The sequence below is a fragment of the Vitis riparia genome, chromosome 13 (genome assembly GCF_004353265.1).
Source record: "Vitis riparia cultivar Riparia Gloire de Montpellier isolate 1030 chromosome 13, EGFV_Vit.rip_1.0, whole genome shotgun sequence".
Taxonomy (NCBI): domain Eukaryota; kingdom Viridiplantae; phylum Streptophyta; class Magnoliopsida; order Vitales; family Vitaceae; genus Vitis; species Vitis riparia.
Window position 1 is genome coordinate 4,832,540 of NC_048443.1, and position 17,155 is coordinate 4,849,694.

The 17,155-nt window shown below is 34.5% G+C and overlaps 1 protein-coding gene across 4 annotated transcripts; it reads right to left on the bottom strand.

Moving 5' to 3' along the window:
• Positions 1–3,225: 3,225 nt before the first annotated feature.
• LOC117928807 (translation initiation factor eIF-2B subunit beta) lies at positions 3,226–13,989 on the bottom strand. Of its 4 annotated transcripts, none has more exons than XM_034848828.1 (11): positions 13,903–13,989; positions 12,739–12,810; positions 12,483–12,637; positions 10,205–10,492; positions 9,802–9,931; positions 6,800–6,907; positions 6,579–6,681; positions 6,368–6,493; positions 4,749–4,942; positions 4,194–4,310; positions 3,226–3,591 (listed from the first exon to the last, which is right to left on the bottom strand). In XM_034848828.1, the coding sequence occupies exons 2-10, from the start codon at positions 12,789–12,791 to the stop codon at positions 4,214–4,216; spliced, it is 1,254 nt and encodes a 417-aa protein (XP_034704719.1). In that variant the 5' UTR covers positions 12,792–12,810; positions 13,903–13,989; the 3' UTR covers positions 3,226–3,591; positions 4,194–4,213. The 4 variants fall into 4 exon arrangements, with proteins under 4 accessions (XP_034704719.1, XP_034704715.1, XP_034704717.1 ...); XM_034848824.1 differs by having other exon boundaries at positions 4,183–4,310; XM_034848826.1 differs by lacking the exon at positions 13,903–13,989 and adding an exon at positions 13,701–13,893 and having other exon boundaries at positions 4,183–4,310.
• Positions 13,990–17,155: the final 3,166 nt, after the last annotated feature.

A 17,155-nucleotide genomic window follows, 5' to 3' on the forward strand; every position in this document is an offset into this window, starting at 1 on the left:
CCTAGTGTCTGTTTTCCTGGGTAGCGGCTTCAAGTCAGTTCTGATGAAGAAGGGGGTAATTCATGTTGATGAGCCATATCCGTTTCACATTTTATTAAATAAGTCAATTCAAACACGATATGAATAATAATCCGGTTAAAAATATAAACCTAAATGTTGTCCAATTATTAAATAGATAACACATCTTGTAATTTATTTAACATATTCAATAATAAGGTTCTCTTATTTAATAATTGGATTAAGTATTGTATAAGTTTAAGTGATTAATTTTTTAATTTGAAGTGTTTATGATTCAATCGACATATTTATTCAAAAGTAAATTTAAAATAAGTTATACGAGTTCAATATTTTATAATTGTAATTAGGTTAATTAACGTGATTATTAAATAGGTCAATTTAGGTCAAATTCGTGTTATACATATAGATGCAAAAATAACTTATTTATGAAAAGGGTTATATAGGTTGATACGAATTTGATCCAAATATAATTATACTCTACCCAAATTCTATAAAAATATGTTGGGTTTGAGTATGAATTGTATCAAACTTAGGAAGTGATACAAACTCAAAAAGTATTAGTGGGCAATCACAACTCTAATTTTCATATGATGGGTTAGGTATATTTCTATGGATTATATGATATGGTAAAACCCATTTAGGTTTTATGTATTGCATGAAAACGAGGAAATCTAAGATACTTATGTGTGTGCAAGAGATGATATCAGATAGGAGGCAAGGGATATGTATAGTTATGCGGGTTGACATGAATTTGGCTCAAATATAATTATACTTCATTCAAATCCAATAAAAGTGCATTGCGTTTGAGTATGAATTATATCAAACTTTGTCATACCAACGAGAAAATGATAGAAATTCAAAACTCAAAAGTAATAGTAGACAATCACACCCTTAATCTTCATATAATGGGTTGGGTATGTTTCTGTGGATTACATGATATGATGAAACCTATTTTATATGTTTTATATACTGCGTGAAAATAGGGAAAATTGAGATGCTTGTCTTCATGCAAGAGATGATGTTGGATGTGAAGCAAGGGGTTTGTATAGATTATGCAATTCAACAAGAATTTACCCATGTACAATTATACTCAACTCCAACGGCATGAAAATAGATGGGTTTGAGTGTGAATTGTATCAAACTTTGTTACCCCACTAGAAAGTAATATAAACTAAAAGTATCAGTGGGTATTCACACCCCTAATCTTCATATAATGGGTTAGGTATGTTTATGTGAATTACATAATATGTTGACACCCATTTTGTACGTTTTATGTATTGTGAGAAAACATGGAAAATTGAGATGTTTGTCTATGTGCAAGAGATATAAGATGGGAAGCAATGGGTATGTACAGTTATGCAAGTCAACATGAATTTGGCCTAAATACAATTATACTCAATCCAAATAGAATAAAAGTGTGTTGGGTTGAGTATGAATTATATTAAACTTTGCCACCCCCACCAGAAAGTGATACAAACTATCAATGAACAATCACACCCTTAATCTTCATATGATGGGTTAGGTATATTTATGTGAATTACATGATATGGTGACCACTATCTTGTACGTTTTATGCATTACATGGAAATAGGGAAAACTAGGATGTTTGACTATGTGCAAGAGATGATGTTGGACAGGAAGCAAGGAGTCAATATGAATTATGGAAGTGAATGCAAATTTGACTCATATAATTATACTCAACTTAAACTTGATAAAAGTACGTTAGGTTTGAGTATGAATTATATCAAACATTGCTACACCAATGAGAAAGTGATACAAGCTCAAAAGTATTGATAGGTAGTCACATCCCTAATCTTCATATGATGGGTTAGGTATGGTTCTATGGATTACATTTGTACGTTTTATGTACTGTGTGGAAATAGGGAAAATGATGATGCTTGTCTATGTGCAAGAGATGATGTTGGATGGAAAGCAAGGGGTATGTATGATTATGTAGGTCAATATGAATTTGACCCAAATACAATCATACTTAACCCAAACCTGATAAAAGTGTCTTGGGGTTTAGGAATGAATTATATCAAACTTTTCCATCCCTATGAGAAAGTGATAAAAACTCAAAACTCAAAAGTATTAGTAGGCAATCACACCTCTAATCTTCATATGATGGGTTATGTATGTTTTTGTGGATTACATGATATGGTGACACCCATTTTGTATGTTTTATGTACTGCATGGAAACAAGGAAAATGGAGATGCTTGTCTACATGCAAGAGATGATGTTGGATGGGAAGAGCAAGGGGTATGCATGTACAGTTATAAAAGTCAACATGAATTTGACTCAATTACAACTATATTCAACCAAAACCCAATAAAAGTGCATTGAGTTTGAGTATGGATTATATCAAACTTTACCGTCCCCACAAGAAAGTGATACAAACTCAAAACTCAAAAGTATGAGTAGACAGTCACACCCCTATTCTTTATATGATGGGTTAAGTATGTCTTTATGGATTACATTTACACGTTTTATGTACTGTGTGGAAACAAGGAAAACTTAGATGTTTGTCTATGTGTAAGAGATGATATAGGATAGGAAGCAAGGGGTGTGTATGATTATGCAAATTGACATGAATTTGATCCAAATACAATTATACTCAACCCAAACTGAATAAAAGTGCGTTGATTTTGAGAATGAATTATATCAAACTTTGTCATCCCCAACAAAAAGTAATGCAAACTAAAAAATATTACTGAGCAGTCACACCCCTAATCTTTGTAGGATGGGTTAGGTATGTTTTTGTGGATTACATGATATGGTGAAACCTATTTTGTACATTTTATGTACTACGTGAAACTGGGAAAACTAAGATGTCTTCCTATGTGCAAGAGATGATGTTGGACTGGAAGCAAGAGCCTGTTTGGCCGATTGGCTATATGATCAGAAAAAATTTTGGGTTTTAAAAACTAAAAGACCATTTCCTCCAATTTACTTTCATGCTCGGTTGTTGTTTTCTGCAGGAAATTTCTAAAAACAAAATGAAAAAACTGATAATAATTTAAAATTATTTTCGGACTGTTTTTTGTTGCAGACAAAGGGACATGTTCAACCAAGAGTTGAAAACAGGGATAATTATATTCACTTCAAACATTGGTATCCGTTTTTGAAAGTAATTTTGAAGCATATAAACTATACATACTAAATCTATACTTTCAAAAAAAAAAAAAAAAAAGCAACAAACATAGCAATAAGTTCCAATCAGATGCGAACTGTTATTAATTTCACTGCTAGGGTATATAATGAAATAGTCCATTAACATCAAAGAGTGCTTTGTATCATCGTTTTGCTACAGGATACAGCTCTTGGCCTCTTTCCTCTACACAATTAAAGAATTCTCTTGGCTGTCGTTTCTTTTCTTCCTTTGATCACTGCTTTGCCTTTTTTACTTCATCACAATCACAGAAACCACTTGCACCATTTGTTTCTTCCACATCAAACCATAGTTTTCCCTGAGTCACTTCTACCCTCAAAACAGTCGATGCAGTCCAATACACTAATATTTGAATCCATTTTTCCCTGCCAGCATTTTCTTCTGTGGTGTATTCCTGAACTATCTGAAAATTGAGCGATCACATGAAAATGTCAGTAGACAATCGTTTATCATAACAACCATATGATGTGAAAACAGGACATGTAGATCATGGCTGGTGCATTACCCAGAATAATCCACACATGGAAATTTATTGCTCGTGCATGGTATGGTGCATTACAACGATTATCAAAAGTACAAAATAGAAAATGATAGGGCAACAATTATCAAAGGAAATGACAGAAAGATGCTTAATGGGGCCAGGCAGAACATGGTCATCTGCAATTTATGGATTAATTTGTTCAAAAAAATGCAGTGCCTTCTAGTAAAGCCTTCATTTGTTTGTTAATAAGAGCAAGACTTTCCACCATCGTCAAATTTTATTATATTAAGGAAAAGTAAAGAATTTCCCAGTGGAACTTTCACAGAAAATACCCTCATCCACAGTTTAGATATGAGTTTCATTTTTGTTTTACTGGATTTTCATATCTCTTGTGTCCACAGGTTTGTTGCATGCATCAATGTAACATATTGATGATTCATCTTCTAGTAATTTAAGAAATTGGGCACAAACAGTTCCAATATGATTTAAAATCAAATAATAGGAATGACTTACTTGAAACATACTAGAAATAGGGGAACTAAAGTCAATTTCCAGATGCAGGTCTCCGCTGCACCACCAGATCATCAGCAGAGTAATAGTCCGCAATAAGCCGGTACATGTATGATGGGTTATGTCCCCCTCTGAAGGAAGTAAAGAATGTCAGAAATTGCAGGAATACAAAACTACAAAAAGAAATACTATAGGTTAAGTCAAAATATCAAGCAAAAATGACACTGTTCTAAATTTTGCCAAAATGAACAAAATAACAAGATTTAAGGAAAAATGACATCCAAAGAGTGTACTAAAACCAGATAGATCCCTCTAGTAAAGGGAAAATGGTTTTATTTATTAATTCATTCGTGTGCATAGTATCTCATAGACCTAGTAAGACTTTTGAGAAAGTTAGGCTAAATATGTAATACAGGATTGAATCTATTGACTTTTCCTTAGTCTGTCTTCTAATTTCCACTAACTAGAGAAAAAAATATTTCGAGTATTTTCTCAGAATAACATCGACACTTCCACAAATTTAAAATGAGCATGAGAGTTGAAATTCTGGAATTCTAATGCAAACTTACGTGTCAGTGATAAATAGACTAACAAGCTTTGGTGGCACGTAATCAAATGCAGGATTGACAACATGAAGAAGAGGGGAACCATTGCCACTTCCAAAGTCCATACAATCTGAGAATTCTCCAAAATCCAGCAGCTCAGATGGGGATTTCAATTCATTCAATAAGACCTCTGGATTGTGTGGATACAAAGGGCACAACTGTCATGTATACAAAAGAAGATTAACAGAAGTGCCAAAGCAAGAAGTTCATCATTAAATATCTGCAATCTGCACTTACCTACAAGTTAAAATTAGCATGTCAGACACTGTTCATGAAGTATGAATGTCTAGTTTGAAGTTAAGACTTCTACATTAAATTAAAAGGTTAATTTTATGGCAACTTTGTTTTTCTTTCCTTTTCCCTTTATTTGATAGGAAATGGATTCTTGACCACATTCATCAGTGCCACTGGATTTGTACTTCTGTAAATATATTCCAAAAGAAGAGATTGCAAATTACTTCCTGCTATCTTCCTAGTTGGTTACTGACTTATCAAAAAAATATATATATATCTTCCTAGTTGGTTACTGGTTTTATGTTCACCAGAAATTTTTTAGAACTTATTCTTTAATCAGGTGGAATATACAAGGGAAGTTTGCAAAGATCACACTTGTTTATTAAGCTTCGAGCGTAAACTTACTTAGCTAAAGAGATCAGAAAGGTAGAAAATTTATTCATTCTGAAGTCATGGAATTTTAAGATGCAGTTTAAACTACCTAGAATATCTTTACTCAAAGCGTGGGCTGAAGCTTGAACTTCAACTTTGTCAGTCTTTTTCACATTTGGATGAGAAGGGATACGGCAAGAACACATGTGCATGGCCCACCCAATGTAAAACAAAAATGCAATTTGCCAGTAACTAGCTAGGGTTATGCTTGAGGAGAGTAAAATAGGTCAGTTGGTAAAAAGAAGTCATGTGGATGGTCCACAAAATTAACTCTTAGCAGATCTCATTTTTGACAAAGTTTAACCTGACTAAAAAATAATATGCAGTGAAAATACGAAGCTTTTACAAGCATCACTTGTTCATTATTCCACAAAATTTTTCCATGACTTATAAAATTCAGCTGAAATTTAGGACCCACCACCCACCCAAAAAAAAAAAAAATTGTGGTAAAAAAAGGTGTTAATTTTTCCTCATTTTGGCAGAACATTTAAATAAAAAACTCAAAATAATGGGTAAAATCTGATTGATTTCTGATTATCCAAAGCCACTTATAACTTAGGCTCTTTGAATTGGTTCTGGGTGAAATTCTGCTCATTGATCAAGTTCAAAACTGTGTTACCACCGAAAGCACAAAACTAAATATAAGCAAACACATGAATTGTATTGCAAGATTTATCAATTAGAAAAAACCAAAAAGAAGTGGACTGCAAAAGGTGCTTATAGATGACCTTAAGCTAGCATGCCGGTGATATTTTCTTGTGACCTATTTAGACACTCCATGAGCTTGAGCAAAGATCCCATATTCACACCCATGGCATGTCAAACTTATGGAAGCTGTTAGCAGGTAATAGAATTGGCTTCTTGACTTTCCTCCTAAAAGTTATAGTGAAACAAGAGCAGTTATTGTGATAAAATACCTTGTGAGTGCCAGCAAGTACAACAAAAGGGACAGCATGCCTCTGAGCAGCTAGTGCAACCATATTTAACCCAACAGGTGCTATAACCCCACCATTCGCCATTACAGCATGAGCTCCAACTATAACCTTTACATAAAATGTTTCAAGATGAAGGCAAAAACAGTCCAGGAAATTGATCACCAAAAGGAACATGGTTAAGGTTCTCACATACCATGTTCACACGAGAAATCATGGCAAAAACTGCAGAATCAGTGATCAGAGTGGTCTGTAAACCTCTTGCAACCAATTCTTTTGCAAGCACATGCCCCTGGTACCTAATCAAGTAGCAATTCATAACAAAAGAAATGGAGTTAGAAAGATAAACAGCAAAAATTAAATCAAGCTAAAAAGAGACCCTCGGGCTTCCAACAAACACTAGCTACAAGTAGAAACCTTGGAGCGCCCTCTGCAACAAATACCCGGAATGATCTTTTTTTCTCCTTTGCGGCACAAAGAAATTCCATTACTGTTCTCGACCGGCCTAAAGTTAATATAACCTCACTGACAACAAAAATTGATAGTTAAAATTCATGCAACCAACAGATGCTACAAAAATTAAGAGGAAACACCAAAAATACTAAATAATCCAAATAAAAAATTAAGACAATATAGATAAAGCATGACAGATGGATGAAGAAATTCAAATATGCTCTTGCTTGTTAAATGTTTATATTCTATCATATTACTGGTGCAATAAGTGGGTCATATCATGTTAATAGTGTAACAAACAAGTTGTGTTCATGTTCAAAGGATTATAGCACAATCATTGAATGAGTATAGTTGTATTTGGATTAAGAAAATCTCATAGTACTTACCTTAATACGAAGGAATTCAACATTTCGCGACTCCAACAAATTGCCATACCTAACCATGACATTTATTCCACTACTACTAATCAAATTGCCAACCTAATACTAGCTACATTACAGGTGCTCACTTGGATACAAATATTTGTGCTCAAAAAGGTAATTATGGGTAATGATTTCACATGCTATCCAAAGACAAGGCAGATGCTAAGCTCAACTGGACCAGAAAACTAAGGAAACAGAACTCCTTTTATGCTTCAAGTTTACTAATTCTTGCACTAGAAAAAAAAAAAAAAAAATCAGAAAGAAAGAAAAGACATGGAAAAAAAAATCAGAAGAAACAAGTTCAACCTCAATCCTTCAACTGAAGAACTGTCTTTATTTGAAGAGAAACTTTCCTCAGAAGTAGTCTCTCATGACATCCCATCACAAATGCCCATGGCTAACTTAATTGGCTGATTTAATTGCCACCTCTAAATCTTCAGTTTTCCCCCACAACTCAAATCCTAGAACCATGTGAGGAAGTTGGAGAAACAGAACCTTGTGACCTCTAAAGACATTTCTAGATCACCAACAACTAATTAAACAGCACTAAATTAAACCATCAAAAGAACTCAAGGGCTGATATCAAATCTAAATGCATGAACAAGGAATCAAATGAACTAATGTGCGCATGGAAAGAAATTAGTATGAGCATTAACCTGATAATTCATAAACTCAATATGCATAATCAAACTAAAACAATGAATCAATTTTTATAATCTAACGTAGCCTATTTCTGAAGATAAATGGCTTGTTTGGTAGCAGAGGTAAAAACGGTTCTTTCAGATTTTTTATTTTATTTTATTTTTTATATTTGGGAAGAGTGAGAAATTCTTCAAACAGGGAAAAAGAAAGTGTACAAGAGAAAAGTAACAAAAAATCTTGTCAATTGAAAGCCTTTGGCTTCCCACACCTAAATAAAGTATCAAAAAACAAGACTCAAGGGGGCAAGAGATCCCAAAAAAACTCAACTAGGGATGAGGCACCTCTTGTCACCATCCTATTCGATCCAGGCTTCTCAAAGAAAGAGCAACCTAGTCCCTTGACCACATTAATAATCTTCCACATTTAATGATCATATCTCCAAGGCCATCTATGGTGGTTGGATACCCAAGACAAGACTGCAACTGAATCCCCCTCTACCAGAAAATCAGTTATGTCTAACTGCATTGCACCTTTGAGACCCTTGAGTAAAGCAAGTATCTGATCTCCACTTCTATAGCTAGCCCAAATCTGGCTCTTCGATAAAACTCAAATAATCTCGCTCCTAAGTTCCCAATTAAGTCCTCCAATAACAATCTGAACTGGATTGCCCAAGGATCAACCATCAAAAATGGGCTTCAAGACACTAACTAGTGGAGGATCCCACCCAGCCCTGCATGTCTAACATTCTCCTAATAGGGAGACAAGCATAACCGGATCCCCAAAAATGCTGCTCAAAGGAATTCTAGAGAAGTCCTAGATAGCCTACAACTGAAGAGGAGTGAGATAGCATATACTATCCTATATCTTTCCCCACTCTAAAAGATCCTAGCATTTCCATCCAATCAGATAATCCCAAGATTACTTGAACAGTCCTTCTCCACAAGGTCTTACTTCTAGGCTTCCACCAAAACCTCCAAAAGACACAAACCACGTATCAGAAATGCCTCTAGCAGCTACCCAAGCTAACCCTGCTTCTAAAGAGAGTCTCTATCACAACTCTAAAGCAAAAGGATAATGTAAGAAAAGACAGCCAGTAGTTTCCTCGCTTCTCAAGCACAAAGCACAGCAATTTGAGCTCAATGCTTTATGGGATCTCCTTAGCTGAAGCATGTTATTAATATTTACCTTTCTACCAGTTATTAACCAAGCAAAGGGCCAAATTTATGGTGGAGTTTTGAATTTCCGAATGAGTTTGCTTTGGAAAAAGAAAGAAGGAGAATCATTTTTTGAAAAAGCTAAGAGAAATATTTGGAGAAAGAACATTAGATCCAAGTTCCAAAACCTTTGATTGGAATAGAAGAAGAAAGACATACATTTTGCAGGGACAAAAAATGGTTGAGATCCTTTAGTTTCTTGACCTGAAAGATTTCTCCTAAAATCAAAGTTCCAAGATCTGGAGTTAGGATTTACTGCAGGGCTGGTCCTGTTTAAGGACAAATTCCAGGTATGATACATCCTGGTGAACTGTGAAACACTATTGCTCCGTCTCTACCAACCTGGAAGCCCTCTACTAGATCATTGTCCTCAGCCTACAATATGTCCACTATTTTTTAATCATTTTTATTTCTTAATGTGCTTTCATTTTTGAAATGTAGAAAACACTATTGTACAGTTTCCTCAAAATAAGCCATGTTCTGAGATGTATTTGAAAACAGTTTCTGAACAAGTGTTGTCAATTATGATTTTCTGCAGCATTTTCATTTATTTTTCCCTTTTGAAAATGGAAAACAGTTTTTATTTCACTATCAAACAGATCCATAATGTATTTATCAATATGTCACATACTATATAAAGGTTTGTGCAAATGAAATAAAAGTATGTTCAAATTTAAGAAAAAGGTACTTTTGATGAATGTGCTCCACTGCTTGCTCAGAAATCTGTTCATGGCAAGTGGCGATATCTTGAATAAGTTCATTAACTGCCTCAATAATGTCATGCTTCAGCTTCCGGCTCCTTGAACTTTTATCAGCAGCTGTGAGGGAAAATATATTCTTGACTATCAGAACTCATAAGCCACCTGAGTCTGAAACTATGCCTCCATATTTAACACTGTTGCTTCCATTACCTTAGCGATTCCCACCATTTAATAACCAATTTTTCAAATTAACTAACATCCATGCAAAAGTTAGCCATATTCATCTCCAGAGGATATTAATGACCTAACTCTAATCCAATTCTAATTTCATTAGACACACATAAATCAAGTTGAAAGAATTTCTAAAAGATAGAAGAAGAAAGAGCTCACATTTGCTTTTTCCTTCAGAATCACCACCAGAAGAAGAACTTTGAGGAACAGCTGCTGAGTCAGGCATGTCCTCAAGAAGGGTTTGTAAAGAAGGAGGACGCAGAGTGCTTCTGGCAGCAGCAGCAACAGCAGCAGCTGATAAAACAGGGTGGTCCTCTCGCTCGCCATCATCTTCATCATCACTTACAGCTGATAAATTCAGCCCAGCCACAGCGGCAGTTGCAAGAGAAAGGTCCTCCTCCCTAATAATATGCAAAACCCGCCGCACAATATTACCAACAGCAAGCTCTGCAATCCCATCCATACGATATTGTCACGAAAAGCAAAAGGATAAGCCTAAACAGTCCTCATAAGATAAAGCATAAACATGGAAAATAGTTGAAGAGAAATAATTTTTAGAAAAAGGACAAGGAAACCTGCAACACAGGTCATGAAGCCCATAAAACTACAAAATGCCCAAAAATGATATATTGATACCCATGTATAGAACAAGCAAACCAAAGCAAAAATACAGATATGAAAGAGCCTCTTATCACAACCTGAAAGAGTAGCCAATAGAACAAGCAAAAATACAACTCAAGAAGGCATTAAATCCCCTATAGAACCTCTTAGCTAACAGTACCATGCCTGGCCAAAGGATATGCTCAATAGATGACCAAGTGTGGAAGCCACTGAAGAGAACCATCAATTCCATAGACAGCCTATATCCTGTACAACAATAATCCAACTCCCTATAACCTTTCTTTTTTTAAAGTTGCTAAGGCTCAAAATATTTGCCTGGATCAAGCCCCTTCGACAGGGCTACCACTTTCGCCTCTATGACCAATTCCTAGGATGGAGTCTAACACATTTTACCATCACCAAACCATTCTTTTTCTTTTCTGGTTTCTTCTTTCAGTAAGAAGGATTAGATATGACATACTAGAATATATAATTAATAATATAAGATTACATCATTTCAATTAAACATAATGACAAAGATCATTTATAATCTGAGTAGGAGTTGAGCTTACTTCATGAAGCAAGTCTAAGCTATACATGTGCCAGCATTGGCATGGAGGCTAAACGGGTTTTACAATCAGCAAACCAAAATGCAGATTTTCTGGCTAAGGAGCTCCAGCTGGACTCCGCCATCGGAAACATTTTCAGCTCAATTGATTAGAGGTACTTTTCTTGGAAGAATTATCCAATCTTTTTAATGAAGCAAAATGAGTATGTTCAGAGCATCTTATCCCAATCAAAAAAGAATGGATAGGACTAAACCAGAACTCATAAAACTGTATAATCATTGGGGATTAATTCCCTTTCAGAATTTGACTCTTGCAGTCTTATGACCTATTGGTATAACCCACAAATACACAACAAAAAAAAATGTTAAAAAATGTAAACAGATATAACTTGATTTTTTTTTTTTTTTCCATTTTTCAGATACAGAGATTTCATCTAATATTTTTCTTCAAGAGCTTTGATTCGAGATTCTAAGAACTTGGACAGCATGCATCTAGGACCACTATTGAGATTTCCAATTTAAGTTGAAAAGATGACTGTTTGTGTATCTTTGCAAAGAAACACTTTTACGTCTTCTTGCACAGTCTTCAAGTGTCAGTACCCATTCACCCAAAACTTGTCATCCAGAGAGCTTTTTTGAGACACATGGCAACTACAGCAATACAAAAAACAAATGATTGCATACTGGTGTACGGGAAAAATAAAAATATAAAAAAACAAACACAACATAAGCCATAGGCCATTATATTCACCAGACTGAAGAAAGCAAACTTCTCTTTTCATATTAGCACTTTTTTTTTTTTTTTTGATAAGTGCAGTTTTACCTAGAAAATAAAACTCAAACAGTAGAAAAACTAATTGGGAAAAATACTGATTCCAACAAGAGAGGGTGTCCATCCTACCAATGTCACAATTCACATAAACATCAAACTACACTGCTGTTATTTCTACCCCATGAATTTCAAATTGTTGCAATTGAGAAATATGGGAGCATTATGGATCATACACAAAGCACAAGGGAATTAATGTAGTACTCCAAAATCATCAATTATAACCTCAAATGAAATAGATATTCTCGCTGGCTTTATTTTGCAAAAAATATGGTCCTTAGAAGCAATATAAGCACCTTGTTTAAAATTTGGAATTGGTTCAAAGTCCAGTCATGTAACACAATGAATCCCATATTGATGATAAAAATATTCTCAAACAAACAAATGATGCTGCTTAATTTTTTACAGGTAACTAGGAAAACCAATAAAAAATGGTTTACCAACAGGATTGGCAGCAATCAGCTGCTCTCCAACAGCCTTTATGGCGTCGATCAGAGCCCCAGCCTGGTTATTGTAGGGAACTCGCTGCTGTGAAATGACTGAGCGGAGCAATTCAGCAGTCATCCTTGCTGTTGCCTGTGAGCCCTCAACCTTACTGCCAGGAAAAGGAGATAAAAAAAATTATGAAATAGTCAGATGATAAGAACACAGCTTTGTACACCATGTGATAATCCTAAACAATGAAAAGGAATTCACCGTTTTTTTAGCTTGATTATGAATTCATTCACAAGGACCTGCACATCTGGCATGATTATTACTTAACTTTACCTGAAAACATCAAACATATGAATTCAGTCAATCATCCTCTATTTCGTTATAGAAAAACAAGGGGAAATAAAAAATAATAACAATAATAAAATCAAATAAACACCAAATTCAAAATATTTCTCTTTTCATTAAACCCCCCAGCTACAAAATAAGAAAACTACAACCCATACTAAACTGAGCCCAACACAATTACAAGGACTAGTTGAAGCACTTGGTGGTGAATACAAAAGGAGGGAAAAAAAAAATCCCAAATCATTTTGAATCTCATAAGATAAGAGGCTCTTTTTCTCATCTTTTCCATGATTCCCTTGGTTTCCAAATGGAGGGAAAAAATTCCACTAAATTTCTTTCTGAGTACCAACAAATTTTGTCAAGCAAAACATGGTGGCAATCATTTCATGACCACTATGTCTTGTTGGTTCCTAATACAAGTAAAATGAATCAAGATTACATCCTAGCAAGAGTAAAAGATTTGTTTTCTTTCATTTTCCATACTCAGCAACCAGACATGGAAACTAATTCCATGACTGCTTCACCTGAAAACATATAATACAAAATTAATTCCGAGCCTCAGATTTCATTTTTTTTTTTTTTCATTATTTGAGATTGCCTAAAAGAGGCGACTACAACTGAGCCTGAAAAAAAAAAATTATTTAATTTGGCTTTCCTAAGTTCTCTCAGCAACCAAACGGAGGCTAAAATAATCAAACAAATCTCACCTACCAAAAAAAAACAATTAGGAACCTCTATCCTCCGCTTAGTTGCCATGAAAATGCGAGAAAAGAAAAAAGAAAAAAGAAAAAAGACCAAAACTTTAACTCCAATACTTTCCAATTGGCAACCGAGAAATCACAAACCTTCAGTGAACTGAACCTAACATAACTGCATACCTGGGCCTTTAATTCCTTCTTCAATAAATAAATAATAACAACAACAAAAACACAGAACGATTAGATTCGAAATTTTCAAATCCTTCCTTTTATTTTCCCTTATTTTGATGTTTTTCTCAGCAACCAAACAGATAAGAGATGATTGGTGAGGATGATGAGGACGAATTGAAGGACAATTGATGGGAAAATGAAGAGCACTTACAGAAGAGAATGAAGAAGCAAGCGAGGGACTGGCGAGAAGGGCTTTGGCGTGTCGAGGGTTCAGCGTTCGGACCCTCACTCCATGCCCTTTTTTGGGTTTGGGTTTCTCTCTGGACATTTGGGTCGGGTTGATTCTCTGGTCAGATTTTGGGCCTGAATCCCAACTTCTCTTGCCCACGAATGCTTGGCCCAACCCAAAATTGGGTCATTCATTTGGGTAATTTTGATATGACGGAAATTTTATTAAATATGAAATAATTTTTTTTTATATAAGTTAGAGGGCTAAAATGAGATGTAATTATTATTATTATTTTTATTATTAAATTTTTATAAATAATAAAATTTCGCTTAAAATATGGGTTATTTGATTAAAAGGGGATAAAATAAAATATTAAATATAATTTTTTTGGACAAGAAATATTTTTCATTTTATCCCCATCTCACATACAAATGCTTTTTCAAAAAAAAAAATTATGGGGATAAAAATGTCAAATTAGGATTATATTTATAATTTTTAATAAATAAAAATTATTTTTTTACCCTTAGCAGAAATGCTTCCGAGAAATATCAATATATATTTATATATGTATGTATGTCACTTTTATTAGACTAATTTTGTCATTTCCTTCTCGGGTTTGGGTTATATTCTTTTATTTTTTTCTTTAATATTTAATACTTAATGAATTAAAATGACTTTAAATTAAATTATATTTTAGTTATTGAGTTATTTAAATCATTGAATTCATTTATTAAAGTCATTTTAATTTTAAGTTGCAATATTAAGATATTTTACTCAACATAGAATAAAATATTTAAGAGGAAATGATATGGTTTTCCAAAGTGCAAATTTTCTATGGTATGTTTGATTATAAGACAATATGAAAGAAAATATTTTAAATATTAAAGAAAATATTTTAAATATTAAAGAAAATCAAATATAACTAAAATTAATTAAAAACATATATATTTTTAAATTATTTATTTTTTAGATAAAAAATAAAAATAAGTGAAATGAGTTTGAAGTAATATATAAAAATAAATTTTTAACTCTTAACTTTTTTTCTTTACTTTTTCTTTTGATTTTTTTGCCTCACATTTTCGCTCATATAGTTTAATAAAAAAAATTCTTTATCATTTATGGATACTATTGTAAATGTTTTATAAAACAAAATGGAAAACGAGAAATTCTTGCCATCATATTAACTTTATTTCAAATTCTAAAGATTGTTTATGATTAGTTGAGGGTGCAACTTAGATGCATTGGCCTGATCTAATCAAAACCCAAGCCAACTTTTGAAATGGAATTGATCCAATGTCCTAATAATCTAAGTTTAACTCGAACCAAATTTAAATATTTTTTTATATTTATAATTTATACTATCCTATATGCTAATATTCATTTTTTATTTTTTAAAAAGTTTATATATCATATACTTTTCAATATTCTAAAAAATATATAAATTTATTTTTATTTTTTGTTATTATCTTGAAATTGTTTATTCCAATTACATTAAATTTTAGTATGAATGTATAGAATTAGATCCACTATTCTACTTAACTCATACCCGTGAAAAGTGTGTTGGGATCAAATCTTATCGGGAAGGAACATGGATACTTTTGGGTATCATTCGTGACATAGAGAACATTTAGATGACTAAGTGCATGCTCTTTTTCTTTTACTTTGCCATTAGCTTCTCTCTCTGGGTGTTCCTGTTCTCCGATTCCAAAATGATGCTCCACGGCTTCCTATTAACACTCTGTCTCGGTCCCCACCACTACCCAAAGTGCAGATTCCTCTCTTCACCGTTTTCAATCTAACAACCAAATCCTTTCCGGTTCTGTTGTTCTGGAGATTTCGAGTTTTGATTTCTCTTACTTCCTTCTTTTACCCACAAGGATACCATGGCTTTTGTTGGAGAGGCTGTACTCACTGCTTTCATTGAGACTTTGTTTGACAAGTTGGCCTCCTCTGAACTGCTCCAGTTCGCCCGTCAAGAGCAAGTCCTTGCTGATATCAAGAAGTGGAAGAGAACATTGCTGAAAATTCATGCAGTGCGGGTGAAGTGTGGCTCGACGACCTTAGAGTCTTGGCTTACGATGTGGAGGACATCCTCGACGACTTCGCCACTGAAGCTTTGGGGCGCAAGTTGATGGCCGAAACTCAAGCTAGCACAAGTAAGGTACGGAGAGTACTCATCCCTTCTTCTTGTACTAGTTTCACTCCAAGTGCTGTTAAGTTCAATGTGAAGATCGATGAGGTCCAAGATAGAGGATATCACTTCCAGATTGCAAGACATTTCTGCACAGAAAAATGATCTCCATTTAGCAGAGGATATAGCTTCAGGGAGGTCTACCACAACAAGGGAAATACTACCCACCACTTGTTTGGTAGATGAATCCCGTGTTTGTGGTAGGGAAACAGATAAAGCAGCCATACTCGACTTGTTGCTCCATGATCATGAGCCAAGTGCTGATGCAGTCCGTGTAATTCCCATAATTGGCATGGGAGGCGTGGGCAAAACTTCTCTTGCTCAGCTTGCCTATAATGATGACAAAGCTAAGAGTCATTTTGATCTAAGAGTTTGGGCTTGTGTCTCTGATGATTTTGATGTCTTGAGGGTAACTAAGACAATTCTTCAGTCTATTGCTACTGGTATATCCGATGTCAAGGATCTCAACCAGCTTCAAGTTTGAAAGAGCAACTCTGTGGAAAAAAGTTTCTTCTTGTTTTAGACGATGTTTGGAATCAGAATTGTGATAAATGAGATATTTTGTACACTCCAATGAGGACTGGAGCACCAAGCAGCAGGGTTATTGTCACAACTCGTAATCAAGGGGTTGTATCAGCCATCGGAGCTAGCTCAGCCTATCCCCTCAAGGAGTTATCCAATGATGAGTGCTTGTCTTTTGTTTGCCCAGCGAGCATTAGTTACAAGAAACTTTGATACTCATCCACACCTGAGGGTTGTTGGTGAAGAAATAGCGAAAAAGTGCAAAGGGCTACCTTTGGCTGCAAAGGCCTTGGGGGGAATGTTGCGCACAAAACTAAATCATGATGCATGGGAGGATATACTGAAAAGCAAGATATGGGACTTACCAGAAGAGAATAACACTATTCTTCCAGCTCTTAAATTGAGTTATCATCGTCTCCCTTTTCATTTGAAGCGCTGCTTTGTTTATTGCTCTATATTGATGGGAGAGGGATTTTTACACCAAGTGAAAAGACAGAAGCAGATGGAGGAGATAGGCACCGA